The sequence below is a fragment of the Osmerus eperlanus genome, chromosome 23, assembly GCF_963692335.1.
Source record: "Osmerus eperlanus chromosome 23, fOsmEpe2.1, whole genome shotgun sequence".
In the NCBI taxonomy this organism is placed as follows: domain Eukaryota; kingdom Metazoa; phylum Chordata; class Actinopteri; order Osmeriformes; family Osmeridae; genus Osmerus; species Osmerus eperlanus.
Genome location: NC_085040.1, coordinates 2,488,110 through 2,505,862, shown reverse-complemented (window position 1 = coordinate 2,505,862; position 17,753 = coordinate 2,488,110). Strand labels below are relative to the sequence as shown.

General features: G+C 44.6%; 2 protein-coding genes across 2 annotated transcripts; one reads left to right on the top strand and one right to left on the bottom strand.

Moving 5' to 3' along the window:
* Positions 1–8,563: 8,563 nt before the first annotated feature.
* On the bottom strand, positions 8,564–13,394 carry mettl3 (methyltransferase like 3). The gene is made up of 11 exons (XM_062449208.1): positions 13,006–13,394; positions 12,521–12,711; positions 11,881–12,342; positions 11,442–11,617; positions 10,910–11,123; positions 10,512–10,699; positions 10,289–10,327; positions 10,016–10,124; positions 9,716–9,781; positions 9,454–9,566; positions 8,564–9,319 (listed from the first exon to the last, which is right to left on the bottom strand). The coding sequence occupies exons 1-11, from the start codon at positions 13,106–13,108 to the stop codon at positions 9,208–9,210; spliced, it is 1,773 nt and encodes a 590-aa protein (XP_062305192.1). The 5' UTR covers positions 13,109–13,394; the 3' UTR covers positions 8,564–9,207.
* Positions 13,395–13,610: 216 nt separating this feature from the next.
* Positions 13,611–17,657, top strand: ttc5 (tetratricopeptide repeat domain 5). Its single transcript, XM_062449209.1, has 10 exons — positions 13,611–13,740; positions 14,338–14,470; positions 14,651–14,862; positions 15,040–15,190; positions 15,475–15,566; positions 15,670–15,726; positions 15,926–16,072; positions 16,352–16,566; positions 16,798–16,942; positions 17,395–17,657. The coding sequence occupies exons 1-10, from the start codon at positions 13,678–13,680 to the stop codon at positions 17,512–17,514; spliced, it is 1,335 nt and encodes a 444-aa protein (XP_062305193.1). The 5' UTR covers positions 13,611–13,677; the 3' UTR covers positions 17,515–17,657.
* The last annotated feature ends 96 nt before the right edge of the window (positions 17,658–17,753 follow it).

Sequence of the window (17,753 nt, the reverse complement as noted above, 5' to 3'; positions counted from 1 at the left end):
GGCCATGTGCCAGGGATTTGCTATTTAAAGTTTCGTCTCTGCAAGCGCTCCAGAATTTGTTTGCCGTCCTGCACACCGACAGACCGCGCATCTTGATGCAGTTTATTTTAAGTTTTAATCAGAAAGAAAAGTTGTTTGCTGGAATCATCTCGAAGTTATTGGAGCACGTAGACAAACCAAGTCTCAAGACCGTGCCAAATTTGATCTTTACTCGTCTCATCAAGGTGTCAGCATCAGGTAGGTTAAATTAGCTTTTATCAGCACAATGTCAACAACTTTGAGTCAAATTCGAGAATAGATTATATTTGACACAGCTTCTATATTCTAGACACATTCAAAACCTTTTAAATCAAGTGTCAATAAACATACTATTTTATAAGAGTTAAAGCTTACTGGGAGCGTTGGTGTTTACCCAGTTCTATGGACTGGCTCGAGGAGGTGTGTCCGGGAGAGAGTCTTCTTAGAAGCGCGCTAAACTACTCTTGTCCGTTCTTCTGCTGTAGGAGGGTTTGTCAAACCTCAAGTAGATTGTCCCACAGTCTATAATTCAGCGACCACATAGCCTATGATTACCCTGTATTATATCATAATTCATTAATACACATCTTTGGCAGTCATCTTTATAAAAGTTCGATGATGTAAGCTATAACGTTTATGTAAGAGATCGTTTTTTTTTTTTTACACAGAATAATTTATACAGAGACTTCCTGAGCATGCTGTGGAACACGCGACGTAAACAGCACTACTTTATTTATTATTTAGCGGCACGCCCTCTCGGCTTTCAGAAAACAGTTTGAGTGGAAATGTTTGGTTATCGGCTGTTATTTAGAGAGGTGGAAGAAGTTGTGAATCCGTGGAAATCGAAAGCGAGAGAAAACAGGACATGAGAAAGTGAGAGGGACTGAGACTAATGTGACACAAACTGAGAATGGGGCGTTGAGAGAGAGAGAGAGAGAGAGAGAGAGAGAGAGAGAGAGAGAGAGAGAGAGAGAGAGAGAGAGAGAGAGAGAGAGAGAGAGAGAGAGAGAGAGAGAGAGAGAGAGGAGAGAGAGAGAGAGAGAGAGAGAGAGAGAGAGAGAGAGAGAGAGAGAGAGAGAGAGAGAGAGAGATGGGGGGGGAGAGAGAGAGTCAGATAGATGGAAGTAATACTCTCTTTATTTTACTAGTCGATAATTAAATCCTGCATTAACCTGTCTAGCTGTGGTTTGTCACTTCATTTAACCTGATTCGCCTGCGTGCGTTACTTCAGAACCCATGTTTCCATTCTGTGGATTTGCCACCCCCTCTCCCCTCTCACATATTGTGGGAAACAAGCATTTAAATGCAATGCTTGTTATTAACTGAGACTAAAGACTTCGAACTAGTGTTCCCTTGGAATTCTCCAGATATCAACAGTCATAAATCAAGTGTATTTTTGACAAGAGCTGTTCCTTTGGAAAGTATAACAATAGCCTACCTGTTGTTCAAACGTTTAGTTTGTCTTTGCTGAAAGACTTTCTGTTCTATTGCACCAGAACCTCTGTGGTTTGTCAAAGGGTGAGAGGTTTGTGAGTCACCTTCAAACAAACAGTTTGTTCATTTTGGACTGCAGGTCTAGGGAGGTCTCCAAATTTGTGGGTACCAATAGTTGCAACAGGCTGGGTCTGAGGCTGGGTCTGAGGCTGGGTCTGAGGCTGGGTCTGAGGCTGGGTCTGAGGCTGGGTCTGAGGATGGGTCTGTGGCTGGGGCTGGATCTGAGGCTGAGGCTGGGTCTGAGGCTGGATCTGAGGCTGGGGCTTGATGAGGCATGTTACAGAGCACAGGCCTATACACCTCTGTTTCCCACAAGGGGTTAGAAACAGGGTTGAAATGGAAAGGGCAAGTCCAGCAGTAGATAAACATTCTTCTACAGGTACTCTATGTGCAGAGTTGCACAGATGACTTCAAAATACAAATCTTAGTTCTGATCTGATGACAAAATGTACCCCTCATTGTATTGTATTATAGACACATGCAGAGATATTGTGGTTCGAGTTGAGTAAAGCGGCCATGTAGCTGTAGAGTAAGGAGATAGTGGAGCTGTGTTGATTCATTAAATAATGAAGCTGGCATCTCTCCAGTAAACAATGTGAACTCCAATCAGTGCCAGAAACACACACATAGGTCTTTCTCTCTTTCATTATCGCACTCTCTGACACACACTCATCGATCACAAAAGTTTCACTGAAGGATACTACAACAGTTTATCTGTCAATCTACCAATCAATCAAACAAACAGTCTACCAATCAATCAAACAATCATTTAACCCTTGTGCTGCCTTCGGGTCACATGACCCAAAGGTTCATAACGAACCATCGTTGTGTTTACCCAATTTTACCCAATACAAAAACAAATAAAAATAATTTTCTTTTAACCATCGCAATGTGGGGGGTCTGAGACAGCCCAACGGTTAAAAGAAAATGATTCACTTTGTTTTGGTATGCGGTAAAGTTGTCGCAATTACGACGGTGGGTCACAATGACTGATGGGTCAGAATGACCCGAAGATAACACAAGGGTTAAACAACCAACCAATCACCTCAGTCTATTTCGTATACCTTTCTGCATCTTGTATATCTTTCATTTAAATGTATCAAGTGTAGCTCCAATGTACGTATCTGCAGTTGAGCAATCCTAGCAGAATGACGAAGTGTCTGGGTGACCCTGTGTGAGTAGGAGAGCACCGAGCTGCACGTCCCTCACGTCTCTGCAGGCCTGTGGGGGGGGGGGGGGGGGGGGGGGCAGGGTCGTGTCGCTAGCAAGAGAAAAAAAACAGAAGGGAGGGGGCTGGAGCCAAAAGCCCGGGCCAAACTCGGGGCCCACTGTTCTCCACGTTTCCTTCCAAGTTTAATGTCAGCAGCGTATTGTAGTTTGATCCTTGGGCTGGCTGGCTGGCTGGCTGTTTTTCTGGGTGGAATGACTGATTGGTTGACTGTTTATCTAGGTAGACTGACCAGCTGTTTATTTGGGTAGACTGACTGTTTGGTTGACTGTTTATCTGGGTAGACTGACTGGCTGTTCCTCTGGGCAGACTGACTGTTTGGTTGACTGTTTATCTGGGTAGACTGACTGGCTGTTCCTCTGGGCAGACTGACTGTTTGGTTGACTGTTTATCTGAGTAGACTGACTGGCTGTTCCTCTGGGCAGACTGACTGTTTGGTTGACTGTTTATCTGGGCAGAGATCTACATGACTGTTTGTTGTTTTTTATTCTGGGTTCAGTAGTGCCTGTTCTCTGCCAGACCCCCTGAGCTACTTGGGTAATAATGACCTGGGCCCAAAATTCCTCAACAGTGACCTGTGTGTGTGTGTGTGTGTGTGTGTGTGAGAGAGAGAGAGAGAGAGAGAGAGAGTGGGGGAGAGGAAGGGAGAGAGAGGGAGGGAGGGAGAGAAGGAGTTTGTGTGTGTGTGTGTGTTCAAACTCAGTACAGAAAATATATATGTTTAATTGTGTGTTGAGTGAGGTTATTAATACACCAATAATTTTTTGCTGTGCAACTCTGGACCATGGGAAATTCTGGCTGAGAACCCTGCACAGTGTGTTCTACAAGAACCATTTTGTTATCTTTTCCTGCCCACCCTTCTTTTTATTTTTCTCTCCTTTGTACGTCACCCGTACAACAACAAACTCAATTGAGTTCCATGGTACTGAAACTACTATAGCACTTTCGAGGATCATGTTGTTCCATTGAAATGTGTTTAACTACATGCTCCTCTGGTTCCACCCATTGGCACTTATTTGCTTTTCACAATGTATGCTTCATGTTCTGGCTACTCGCAATGTTTTTGGGGCTATCTCGTTGTTTATGATCATTGACCTATGCACTTTTTGTAAAGCTCTCTCTTGTAAGTCGCTTTGGATAAAAGTGTCTGCTAAATGTCAAATGTAAATTTAAAGGAAACAGTTCCTCACACACTTTTGTCAGGTTACCCTTTAAGTTCTGGCATACACATTTATTTTTATTCCCGGAAGAATTCCATAGCAGATGACAAGATCCTTCTCGACATCTCAACCCGCATGTTAAAACGAAAACACCTAACCTACAAGAAGCTACACCATACACTGTGTCAATATTTTTTTGATAAGTCTTTTTTCTATTTTTAATAATGGCAGCTAATACGACGGGCGACGGCTAAACAGTCATGATGGTAACAGCACACGTGTATCTGGATTATAACAAGCAATGCTGATTAAGATGACGTGTGAATATGTCTTGTTCTTCAATGGAGGCAAGGACAGATAGACAAGGGCAGAAGAAGAAGGGATAATATACAGTACCAGAGCTAATATACAGTACACAAGCTAATATACAGTACCAGAGCTAATATACAGTACACAAGCTAGTATACAGTACCAGAGCTAATATACAGTACACAAGCTAGTATACAGTACCAGAGCTAATATACAGTACACAAGCTAGTATACAGTACCAGAGCTAATATACAGTACACAAGCTAGTATACAGTACCAGAGCTAATATACAGTACACAAGCTAGTATACAGTACCAGAGCTAATATACTGTACACAAGCTAATATACAGTACCAGAGATAGTAAACAGTACACAAGGTAATATACAGTACCAGAGCTAATATACAGTACACAAGCTAGTATACAGTACCAGAGCTAATATACAGTACACAAGCTAGTATACAGTACCAGAGCTAATATACAGTACACAAGCTAGTATACAGTACCAGAGCTAATATACAGTACACAAGCTAGTATACAGTACCAGAGCTAATATACAGTACACAAGCTAGTATACAGTACCAGAGCTAATATACTGTACACAAGCTAATATACAGTACCAGAGATAGTAAACAGTACACAAGGTAATATACAGTACCAGAGCTAATATACTGTACACAAGCTAATATACAGTACCAGAGATAGTAAACAGTACACAAGCTAATATACAGTACCAGAGCTAATATACTGTACACAAGCTAATATACAGTACCAGAGATAGTAAACAGTACACAAGGTAATATACAGTACCAGAGCTAATATACTGTACACAAGCTAATATACAGTACCAGAGATAGTAAACAGTACACAAGCTAATATACAGTACCAGAGCTAATATACTGTACACAAGCTAATATACAGTACCAGAGATAGTAAACAGTACACAAGGTAATATACAGTACCAGAGCTAATATACTGTACACAAGCTAATATACAGTACCAGAGATAGTAAACAGTACACAAGGTAATATACAGTACCAGAGCTAATATACTGTACACAAGCTAATATACAGTACCAGAGATAGTAAACAGTACACAAGGTAATATACAGTACCAGAGCTAATATACTGTACACAAGCTAATATACAGTACCAGAGCTAATAAACAGTAGACAAGGGCATTCAAACATGCACCTGTTGATACTGGAGATGAACCAGTCCTGCAACAGACATAAATCAAGCCTATGACAGACAGTAAGTAGATCTCAGATCAAAGAACAGCAGTGAGCCCTGGTAGCTCCGATCTCGATCTCTTTCCTGGGGAAACCAGGTAATGTGGCACTGTTATCAATACATGACATTGTTAATGAGACACAAAAGCAGGGGGAAAGTAGGATACCTACCTACTGTACGCCTTCCAACAAGAAAATCTACATTTAATCACTTCCTGTACATGTTTAGACAAGTGTGTCACACAGCACAACACAGAGATGAACTAACAGAGATAGCGAGGAATGAGGATTAGTTGCTGTATATCTTGCAGACATGACCAATACAAGTTGTTGGTGCTTTCTATGATACGATCTGCCTGCTTGCTTGTCTACCTAGAAGGGGCGAGAATGAATGTGTATGACCTCTGTAATCAGAGTGCGAATTATACAATGACATTTGGGGGGGACAACTTCTTCTCCAGGGCATGTATCGACCCCCCCGACCTGTTGTTTTTACCTCTTTTGGGGGGGTCCGAGTGTTAATTAGGGGGGTCAGATCCCCCCCAAACCCCCCCCGTAATGAACAGAGGTTCATTGTTTCCTTCATCAGTTGGCGTCTATTGACGTCCAATGGATTGAGGGAGGGTAGTCCTAGTGTGGCATGTCTGCTTGGTGTCAACCGTGCGTAGCAGGCCAGACACAAGGACAGAGATTAGCACCGCTGAGCGCCTTGTCCTTTCTGAGAGAGTGACTGGACTAATTCGATTATGCTTTGACCCTGTGATGAGATAAAAAGCCTTCATACGACTCTCTATTCATGAAAGCCTGGTTTGACAGAGGAGCATTTACACAGCGTGATAACACACAGACACAATGACTTCATGGTCTTCCATATTTGGGAAAAGGTAAACAGGCTCAGTCACCACATCCAATGACGAATTTGTCAGCTGTGTACATTTCTTCCACAGTGTACAAACACTTAAGATAACTGGTTGGATTGGGTTACACTGTGCTGAGAACTTCTGCTACTGTTTTGACACATTCCTCATGATTATCTAAACAGTATAAATGGACACTCCAATGCATGACTACCTTAGTTTACCTCTCTATTCAACGGTTCTGTCTCTCTTTCCTCAGAACTTATCCATGGGTGTGAAGGTTCTCCAGTGCTTTCCTTTTTACAGGCGTTGTAAAGAGCGCTGTAAGAGCACACAGCGCCCTCCAGAGGCAGGTGAGAGAACAGCACGCTTCCCCTTATCTCAAGGTCACTTCAGTACTGCAAGTAGTTACTTAACCCTCGTGCTGCCTTCGGGTCACATGACCCAAAGGTTCATAACGAACCATCGTTGTGTTTACCCAATTTTACCCAATACAAAAACAAATTAAAATAATTTTCTTTTAACCTTTGCAATGTGGGGGGTCTGAGACAGCCTAGCTGCTAAAAGAAAATGCTTCACTTTGTCTTTGTATGCGGTAAATTTGTAGCAATACGACGGTGGGTCACAATGACTGATGGGTCAGAATGACCCGAAGATAACACAAGGGTTAACAGACTCATTCATTATAAAAATCTATTGAAATACATGAGAATGAGATGCGTTTTATAAGGTAACATTTCATAGCCAGGTCTGCAGTCAAAGTGTGAGAAATGCGAGAGCTTTGAGCTCATATTATGAAATGTCAAATCAAATCTCTGCCAAGTTTTCCATTGAATTGCATACATTTCCAATAATTTGCCTGTCACTCAACCACTCAACCTGTGAGAGTTAGATCATTATTACACCATATCTTATACAAAGTCATGAGGCCTGAAGGCTTAAGCATAACATATCGTCATGCATGTAAAACAGGTTCACGGAATCCTCTTGTGCAAGGTCGCATGCAGGGACGTGTTTTAAGTTTGTTTCTACAGCAAATTAATTCCTATCCCTCCATCTTCCTTCCCTCCCTCTCTCCCCATCCCTCCATCTCCCCTCCCTCTTCCCTCCCCCATCCCTCCCTCTCTCTCCTCATCCCTCTTCCCTCCCTCCAGTGCCAGTAGAGGAGATGAAGCCCCGCCTGTCATCCACGGCGTCGTGGAGCAGCGACGGGGAGGGCAGCCAGAGGGGCTCTCAGATCTACTTCTCCACTAAGGCGCGCCTCTCCTTCAGGCACCAGATGAACAGCAACATCAACGCCGTGGACGCCACAAACTGATGAACCTTCCTCTTCCTCCTCATCATCATCGTTTTAAACCCCCCCCCCCCTTTCTGTCATTGTCATCGCCCTAGCAACGCGGGGCCTGAGGCCCTATTAGGTTACACACACCTGTAACACAGTGACATATAACCGCCACAGTGCGCCATCCCTTGCAGTGACTGTAAAGCTGGAGTTAGAGACAGCAGAGCGAAGCTTCTTCCCAAGGCTGAAGGCTGTGTAGTGGAGACTGAAGATGTCGGGGGTTTTGGTCTTAGAGCTAAGTTCTACAATTGTACGTTTTAGTTTTTTTTTGATTATTAGGATGTGGATTTCTGCTCTGCACATTGTAACTCGTCTTACTCTTGAGTGGGAGATGTCTGGTTGTCCGGGTGATGAGAGGAGAACAAATTGGAGATTGTTTACACCTTCGTTACCAACTAAGTGCATTATTAATAGATTCATTTTCTTTTTAAAAGGTTGGCTTTCTCTTCCCCTCTTTTTGAATTGTGTCACATCCTGTTTCTATTCTTTATGCAGTCTTTTTTGTGTGTTTAGAATTTTTAAAGAGTTAGACCGGAAGTTACTGACTTTGAGTTTGCTCAACTTAGACGTCACTGCAACGCGTGTCCAGATGATGTAGGCCGAGTACTGAACATGACACACTCCAATGCTTTAACTGTTGTAATTGCTGCCATTATTAGAAAAGAAAAAAGGGGTTGTCTTTTACTGTTCAGCTGTCTTTCTGTTGAAGGAGACAAATGTGTTTGTGCCTTTTCTAACAATCTTTCAAAATGAAGGGAAATGTGGCAGAATTATTTTGTATAACCCAGATATTAAGTGTTTTTGTTACAAGAAGAAATTTTACACATGTAGATTTTAGCATGTAAAAGCACCTGGGAATAACATCAATGAATTGAGAACAATAACCAACAACCCCAAAAATGTATGTTTTGGTGTTTAAATTGGGGTTTCCTTTACTTTCCTCTAACCTAACCTTAACTTTATTGTCTTTTTTCTTAATTCAAAAGTAGCATCGTAACACTTTCTCTCCTATAACAGAATTTTATAAATTTATATTTTTGTACAAAGCATAGATGTAGGTTTCGAGTAAGGGCAAGATTGTATGGGAAAAGGATTCATGAACTGAATGGTGATGCCTAATGACTGTGAAGAAAAATGACAATTTAATTGTGTGTGAAGATAAAGCAAACATTTTTCCCCCACACCTCGATTTGTGTACAATATATTTGTTGCCGTTGACACAAACAAATGTACTAACAAGGTAATTACAATCAAATGGAAAGCAACCGTGGATTTGGTGTGAATTCATTGTGCATTGAAGTGAAATGTGTTTTTGCTAAAAGGCCAGATTTATGACAGACGTTTATTCTTTCTCAGTTCATCTTTTGCAATCTACATGTCATAGACAAACATACTCCCAATTGTTTTTACTACAAAAACATTGAAATCAGTAAAAAAATATTTTAAAAAAACAAACCTAACATGAAAGGCAGTCTGTAGCTGACCAAGAAAACTGTGTCCTTTCCTGGGTTGTCATTGGCTACTTGGCTCATCACATGACTCAGGGCAGGAGATGGCCACACCTGATCCCTACATGTTCTTGGGTTTGGAGATGACTCCGTTGGGGTATTGCTTCTTGAAGCGAGCCACAACATCAGGGTCCAAGAGGTGAATGCCATCCAGCTGGTTGCCAAGAGTAACCCTGTCAGAGAGAGAGAAAAAAGAGAGAGACAGAAGTAGTGAGAGTGGGTGAAGAGAGTGAAGGATTTCAAATACACAAATTAACATTGCTTAGCAGTAGAAGCGTGCAACACATCTGTATACACACAAACACACCAGTTGGGCTGAACGTTGTGGGGGCGACCAAAGAGCTCGATCTTCCTGGTCCCTGGCGACAGTCTCTCGATCATCCCATAGATCTCATCCGGCTTGTGACTAGTGGAGCGCACCTGAGACAGGAAGAAAGGACGAAGAGATAGGAAGTTATATTAATACATAATAGTAAATACTACAGGAATGAGATGAAAAGGGATACATATACAGGTAGATAAGATAAGACAAGACTTTTAAAAGTAAATTAACTCATTAAGACCCTCACCTCAGCAACGATGACATCACAGTCCAGCCCTCGGTTGAATCCCTGGGGATTTCCCTTCACACCAACCTATAACCAAACACACATATTATGTAGAATCACACACACACAACAGAACACCACACGCACACACTCACTAAGCAGTGCTCCTTCCCATGATTGAGCCAGTTACCAGTCCTTCCACACACCATAGAACACCACACACACACACACACACTCACTAAGCAGTGCTCCTTCCCATGGTTGAGCCAGTTACCAGTCCTTCCACACACCATAGAACACCACACACACACACACACTCACTAAGCAGTGCTCCTTCCCATGATTGAGCCAGTGACCAGTCCTTCCAGTACGGATGATTCTCTGTAACTGATTCGTCTTTACCCAGATGATCTCATCAACACGCTCATAGCTGAGAGAGAGAGAGACATCAAGTCAGAGAAAGAACAAGAGGGATAAAGAAAGAGTAAATGATAAGGAGAGAGGCAGTTGAACCTGGAGCATGTATCCCTATCCAGACCTGACTTTGCTGTGTTACTGTTCTAGCAAATAAACAGAACAGAGCTAAAAACTCACCCCCAAAGATTGAGACACTCTCTTCCCAGTTCCATTGCCCTGTTGAGATAGACCAAGGCAAATCAATAACATGAGAGATCACATGTACACACAGTACAACACAAAAACAGAATCAGTACACGGATTGAGAGTATTAAGAATTCCATTCTCAATTCACTATTCAAGTAGCTGTCCCATCCGGTGACACTGTCATACTACACTGCGATCTGATTGGTGGTCCCACCTGCCAGTCACCCAGAGGAAGAGGAAGCCGTCGTCCTGGAGCAAGGGGATGTGGAGCTTCCGCATCTCGTCGTCCGTCAGTGTTCCGTAGGGCAGCTCCATGTGGATGTCCCAGGGGGGGTCGGCCATCACCACAGCAAACTTCCCCAGGATGGACACGTCCAGGTAACGGATGTCACAGCAGATCCACTGGACGAGGACGAAGTCGGACACAGACACACCCAAAACAAGCTCATACACCCATCTCACTTGAGTCTCTCTCAAACTCTTATCCTGTATCTTTCCCCCTGTTTTTCTAAAAGCCCTAGGATGAGCAGGTACATAGCAGTTGCCGAGGTAACTCCCAAACATTACCTTCCTTCTAATCCTCCTCTACTGTCCCCGTGAAGCCCATCTCACCTGTGAGGGGAACAGTTTCCCCACATTGCTGTCGGCGTCCCCCTGGTGTATGCCCAGCTCTGTCGCCCCTCCCTGAGGGCCCAGGAGACCCCCTTCCATCTCCGGGGGGGCGTCGATCTCGTAGTGGACGTACTTGCAGGTGTCCATGTGGAAGCACGTGTTGAGGAAGGAGCAGTCCCCCAGGCTCTCGTCTGTGTGCTTGTTGATGATTCGCCTGAGTGATGGGTAGAAGGACATGGTTCAGCTAATGAGATGGGTCAATATCAAGCGTACATTAACCAATCACAAGGGCAACACTTGAGGGGCCTTAACAGATCTACAGATGTAATAAGCTATCAACTGCAGCTCTTTAGATATTACAAAAAATATCTAAGGTCAGGATATGTTAGTGAATGAGAGTTGACTGAACAAGTAGTTCAGCATCAACAAAAAATATCCATAAAAAAGCCACTCTGGATTATTAGATACGAGAATAAAAATGACCAGGCTCAGACCATGGAGAGATGCAGGGGGATGGTTGAGAAGCACTTACCTGAAGTGTAGCTTGGTGCAGGGCAGGGGAGTGTCCCCGGACCTGACACACTCCTCCTTGGTCCCGTGGTCACAGAACTCCTGGACCTGAGCCCGCCCCCGCGATCGGAACTTCTCGACGATGGACTGCTCCTTGGCTGTGCTGGTGTTCAACAGCTCCAGGATCTCTCGGCTCACCTGTCGGACACACACAGAGACACACACGGAGACACACACGGAGACACGCACGGAGACACGCACGGAGACACACACAGAGACACACACACAGAGACACACACAGACACACACACAGACACACACACAGACACACACACAGAGACATGTCAACTACCAAACAATGGCCACTCATCACAAGAATCCCAGAAAGTGTGAACACAGCAACATTTGTATGCGACTGAAATACATTTGCTTTGTTCCTTCTCCCCTCCCTCCATCCCCACCTTCTTGCACTGCTGCTCCTTGGTGGACTGTTGGTTCAGGAGGTTTTCTATCTCCATGTCCAGGTGAGACGACGGCCCCTTATTGGTCCTTCCCTTCTTATCCGCCCCGCCTCCTCCACCGCCAGAGGACCCGGCCATCTGGGAGGAAGAAGCTGGCGCCAGGGAGATGGAGGATGTGGGCGGAGGGGAGGGTGGGCTCTGAAGAGAAGGGGAGGAGCCTGGTACTCTGTTATGGTGAATTTGGTCCTCTGCTTTCCTCTTAACTCCAGCTCTATGGGCTATGGCCCCGCCCCCCATCATGGCCCAAAGTTTAGTGTGGTCCACGGAGATGACCAGAGTGGAGGGCGAGGACGATGTGGAGGATGAAGAGACCAGGGAAGGTTGTCGGACCTCTATCAGCTCCTGGGCAGAGAACTTGAGGAGGAGGCTTTGGATGCAGCCATGAGTGACCGGAGTTTCTGACTGAAGAAGAAATCAACAACTGGTCATGGAAGGTTGAGGCTAGGAGAGGACGGGATTGAGAGAGACAGGGGAGGCATACCACAAAGTTTGCCTTAAGGACAGAAGTTTAGATCTCTCCTCCTCTCTTTATCTAGTTCAAGCACAACACTAAATAACATCTGACGCAATTTCCACTTACCGTGTTGAGGTCATTGGTGATGGTCAGGGAGTCTGTGGGGAGTGAGAGACTGAGGTCAGAGAGGTAACCAAGCAGCCTCTTCTCCAGCTCAGGGTCCGGCGGGCGCTCCGTCTCCTCCGGTTGGGGGCTCAGGACGGACGGTCCAGGGCTGTCACTTCTGGTTGTAGCCCCGTCTGAGCTGCCGCCCACCTCTGGGAAGCGGAGACACGCAAGCATCACATAGGAAGCGTTACTTTTTTTTCAGCTCGCGTAACATGGGCAGTGCATGTTCGTTAATAACCTACGTTACAGATGAAGGTATTACGCTATTTTGGCGACACTTAATCATCCGTATCCAATGACCTAATGTATAGTTATAACAATCGGGTAGAGGGTCGGACCACAAGGGTCTCGTTGTGAACTCTAGGTCACTAGCCAACCAGTATTGTTTGGATACCATTTTACACAGTGGTCATGCCAAATCCCGCCTTTCGCTCGTCTGTTACCTGCAGCAAGTTGCGTGGGGTCTTTCCGTCGTCGTTGGAGTCTTTCTCGAAGCGAGTCCAGCTGCTTCTTGTGTGCCTGAATGTTGCTCCATGTGTCCGACATCGTCCGAGACTGTAAATGTTATTGTAAAACTAAAATAGGAAGTGCAGGACCCTCCTACATTTGCAAATTAACAAGCGATAATGCGGTACACCAACAAAAGAGGCTCTACATGCCCAGAACTACAACGTTGGGCGCTACAACAATATGTACTGTACACATAGATGGAAAAAAAATTACCAAAAATATTGTATTCGTATTATATATTCACAGTTTTTCTGATTCTTCTAAAAACAGTCTGTGCACAAAACAAGAAATGTAGGAACGTTGTGGAACACGAGTCGGTGTGTTTCGGCAATGGACACATTTCCTGTTAGGAATGACTTCCGGGAAAACAAATCTTAGAAGTAATTTGCTCAATTGAACAATATGAATTAAACTATGTTGTGTACATTAATTCCAATAGATATTCTCAAACTATATTCATGCTGACTAAATAATAAATACTAAAAATTGTAAGCCTTTTTACAGCGGCCATCAGTTATTTTCAGTGCCACCAGATGGCATGTTTTCATTCCATTCTACAATTTTCTTCTTCTCTTGCTGCTTTTCTACAACAACCACTGGAAAAGATGGCGGAAGTGGAGAAGGATGGAGAGCCTGCAACAGACAAAGATGATTTACAAATGTTAAAGGTACTCGTTGTGTTTATCACTCTAGCACATATGCTTCGATTATTGTCATATTGCCTGCAGTAGATTTAGCATATACATATTGGTGCTAGTTTTTCTACTTAGGTTTGCCACTGTAGTTTCTGAAAGTGCATAGTCGTTACTATAACAACTGACACTAACTGTCAGGATAATCGTCCAAATGTGGTGCTGAATACAAGATAATAAACTTGAGACTCGCTGGCTATAGACTTCAAAAAATGTGCAGCATCGGTGGGATTCTGCCTACATGTGCTGATCTGCCCTGCGCATCGGGATGCTAGCTACTAGCTACTACGCTGCTGATTCCTTTGTACGATAGAGGCTGCTGTACTGTACACGGGCTATCCAGGGCCTGCTGTGGTGCTAGCAATCCAGATGGTTGACCAGCCATGCAGCCATAGTGCCGTGTCACCTTTCTGTCATTTTGCGTCACACATGGAACGTCCTGGCTTCATCTAGTGTCTATCTTGGATCTGCTTTGTCTCAGATGAGCTAGACATGATCTTTTGTTCAATGATATTATATTGATTGTGCTTAATTGTAAAAAAAAAATATATATACCCTTTCTCGTTGGTTTAGGTCATTGTGGATGAATTGTACAATTTTAGGGACCATTACTTTGAGACGCACAATGTGGAAGATGCTGAGAGGAAACAGAATGATGTCACCGTGGAGATGGAGAAAGCACTCAAGAAACTACTGGAGAAAGAAGGTAAAGATCACTGCAGCAAGAAGAAGTTATCCCTTGTTAAATGAGCTGCCCAATGATTTGCACGGTAGCATTGCAACCATTTACGATGCATGCGCAACATGCCAAGCTTCCATGCAATATCAAGTTTAGGAAAAGCTTGTTAACTTTGGAGATTCTTTAATGTTGCTCCTCCGCCCCCAGAGTCTCACAGGCACAGTGCCGAGTTTCTGCTGCTGAAGGGCCGGTGTCTGAGCGTGGCCCCGGCCTTCAGTCCCACCGCGGAGGATTGCCTGTCCCGGGCTGTGAAGCTGGAGCCGGGACTGGTGGAGGGATGGAACACCCTAGGGGAGCAGTACTGGAAGAAGGGAGACCTGACCACGGCCAAGACCTGCTTCACTGGAGCTCTGCAGCAGGTGAGGTGGAACGACGCCATAGAAATCATGCCGTGTTGAAGTTGAGATGATGCGTGAGTTGGACTGCGTTTTGCGTGTCTTTTAAAATGTAAATTGTCCCTCGGAACTAACCGCTGTAATACCGTTGGAACTCTACACTTCTGGTCTTTATCTGAACTCTGTCGCTTCCCCTTCCAGAGTAAGAACAAGGTGTCCCTGCGTAGCCTGTCCATGGTGCTGCGGCAGCTGCCAGGAGGGGGCAGTGATGAGCAGGGCAAGCGGGTGCTGGAGAGCGTAGACATGGCCAGGCAGGCCGTGCAGCTGGACGTCACGGACGGGACCTCCTGGTGTGAGTGTGTGTGTGTGTGGGGCGGGGCAGCAGGATGCTTGAGATACGAAAGAGTGTGTGTGTGTGTGGGGCGGGGCAGCAGGATGCTTGAGAAACGAAAGAGCGTGTGTGTGCGTGTTTGTGTGTTAAAAGAGCTGAGGATTTTTATCCAGACCGTTTTTCAATGAAGGAGGTATCTCTCATTCACCATGCAGAACAGAGGAAAGCATCTATTAAATCTGGTAAACTGTAAAAAAATAAATATATATATATTTTATGTGTGTTGTTTGTTGTTACGTTGACAGACATCCTGGGGAATGCCTATATATCTCTGTTCTTCACCTGCGGACAAAACCCACAGATGTCTCAACAGGCTCTGAGTGCCTACGCCCAGTCTGTGAGTACATAACACATCGAGCTCAGATCTCTTTTTCCAAAGCAGTTTCTTTTACATTTACTGGTGTCTACAGAAGTACCAACTCTTTTTTTCTGTCTTTCAGGAGAAAGTGGATAGAGCAGCTTCCTCTAACCCTGACCTGCACTTCAACCGAGCTACGGTCTGTCACACATTTGTGCTTCTGTAAAAATTCCTGTATTTGAGGTACTACTGTATATATTTTTTCATTTGTTTACTGAAAACCTTCCACTCAGCAAACCACACCGATATTTGACCTGTACTACGTGTTCCAGTCAGTGGCCTCGCCCTTGTGAATTCTAATAATGACGGTTCCTGGTTGATCGTTCTCCCCCCCTCAGCTGTTCCAGTACGAGGAGATGTTTGGGTCGGCGCTGGGCGGGTACAGCCGGGCGGCGGCCCTGGACCCTGGGTGGGAGGAGCCTCCGGAGCGGGAGAGGCAGCTGCTGGAGTACCTGAGGAAGGTCACAGAGCTCACAGAGAACAAGGTGGGACCGATGAAGGTCGCACACACACAGGCGACATCACCCAGACATTAACACCCACAAAGGCATCTTTCACTTAGAGAACCGTCATACCGTAGAGTTATGAGTGCTAAATAGAGATTCTAGTTGATCGTTTAGGTGTATTGGAATAACGACCTTTTCATTGGAAGAGATGACCTGATAAGAAGTGTTTTGCAGGAGTTTTCTTTCCACCCAATAGGTGGCAGCATGCTATTACATTTCCTCTCTACTTGTATAACTCTTCCCTCCTTTCATCCCCAGGGCAAGGTGAAGGCGCGCCGTTTGAGAACCATGCTGTCCAACCTAAGCACCTCAGCCCTGGGGCCATGTTCCCACCCTCAGTTCCGCTCCCCCACAGGCCGAGTTGGGAGCCTGGAGCCCCGGTTGCTGTCTTCCCTGACACACGGCCACAACGCCGGGGTGGCCGCCCTGGGCAAGGTGGTGTTCAGTCTGGCCTCCGAAGGACGCATGGCCTTGTGAGTTCACCCTCGGGGGTTGAGTTGATCCCTCCATTCACAGTTCAGTCTCTTGTCTACATAAGGCTACTCTTTCATCAGTGGTTAGCTCTCTCTCTCTCTGTGTATTTAAATTTATGGAAAGTAGGAATGCAAATCACTTTTCTGGCTCAAGCATGGACTTTGCCTTCTGTATACATGAGAAAGTAAACAGAGGCATCTCCCTCTTTTCCCCTCCCTCCCTCCCTTCAGTACGTTTGGCATGGTGGACAGCGATGAGACGTGCTGTGTGGTGATGGTGTACAACACGGCGGACAGCTGGGGGGTGCTGATAGGAGACTCTGTTGTCGTCCCGGAGCCCCAGGTCAAACGCCACAGCGTAGCGCACAACGGCCAGGTCTGTGTCTGTGGCCTACACACAATCCTGCTACAGTACACGGAACGAACAATACCTGAATATCCTACATGCTAAACATGTAACGGCTGCACAGTCTACACACTACATAGCATGTTTATGTACCTTTCCTTCGATGCATATAATCTTCTAACACTGTATTTATTTATTTTATATTTTATTGTATAGTTTATTTTAATCTAATTCCATTGCTAGTTATGTACCCTTAGTATAGTTAGTCCTCATATTTAAATTTTAGATTCCTATATGTTTAATGTTTGCACCTTCCTGCCAAAGCAAATTCCTTGTCTGTGCAAACTTTCATGGCGAATAAAACCCATTCTGATTCTGATTTGGCTTTACACACATCTAGTGTAGATAAATACTCCCCACTTAAAAAAAACTCTCCCACTTTGAATTATCTGACGTATTGGTTTCTTTTATCTCCCGGACAGTCTTTTGATTTCCGGAGTATACGAGTGGACTCTCCTCTGCTCCTGATCGTGAACGGAAAGAAACAGAACGCCCAGAGTCAGACGGCTGCGTCGGTTAGCTATAAGCCTCAGAGCGAATGAAAGGAGGGGTGGAGGAAAGGATACATGAAAGGCTAAGAGCCAGAAAGAAGCATGATTTATATGTTAAAAAAAAGAAAAACTGTGTGCCTGTAATGTTTGACTTCCTGTAAATAGTAGACACTTTGAATAGTCTTTTAGACAAACCCTTTGTACATATTTATAAATATTTCTTCCTTTTGTATTCCGTTGCTCTGGGTGGGAGACAAGTGGATTTTTGTAAATGAGAAAAATGACAATGA

Excerpts from the sequence above, each read along its gene's own strand:
- mettl3 (XM_062449208.1), bottom strand. The coding sequence starts at position 13,108 with ATGTCGGACACATGGAGCAACATTCAGGCACACAAGAAGCAGCTGGAC. Across the intron at positions 11,124-11,441 it reads TGCACCAAGCTACACTTCAG|GCGAATCATCAACAAGCACA; the intron begins GTAAGTGCTTCT and ends CCCATCACTCAG. Across the intron at positions 10,125-10,288 it reads GAGTGTCTCAATCTTTGGGG|CTATGAGCGTGTTGATGAGA; the intron begins GTGAGTTTTTAG and ends TCTCTCTCTCAG.
- ttc5 (XM_062449209.1), top strand. The coding sequence starts at position 13,678 with ATGGCGGAAGTGGAGAAGGATGGAGAGCCTGCAACAGACAAAGATGAT. Across the intron at positions 15,191-15,474 it reads CACGGACGGGACCTCCTGGT|ACATCCTGGGGAATGCCTAT; the intron begins GTGAGTGTGTGT and ends TTACGTTGACAG. Across the intron at positions 15,727-15,925 it reads TGCACTTCAACCGAGCTACG|CTGTTCCAGTACGAGGAGAT; the intron begins GTCTGTCACACA and ends TCCCCCCCTCAG.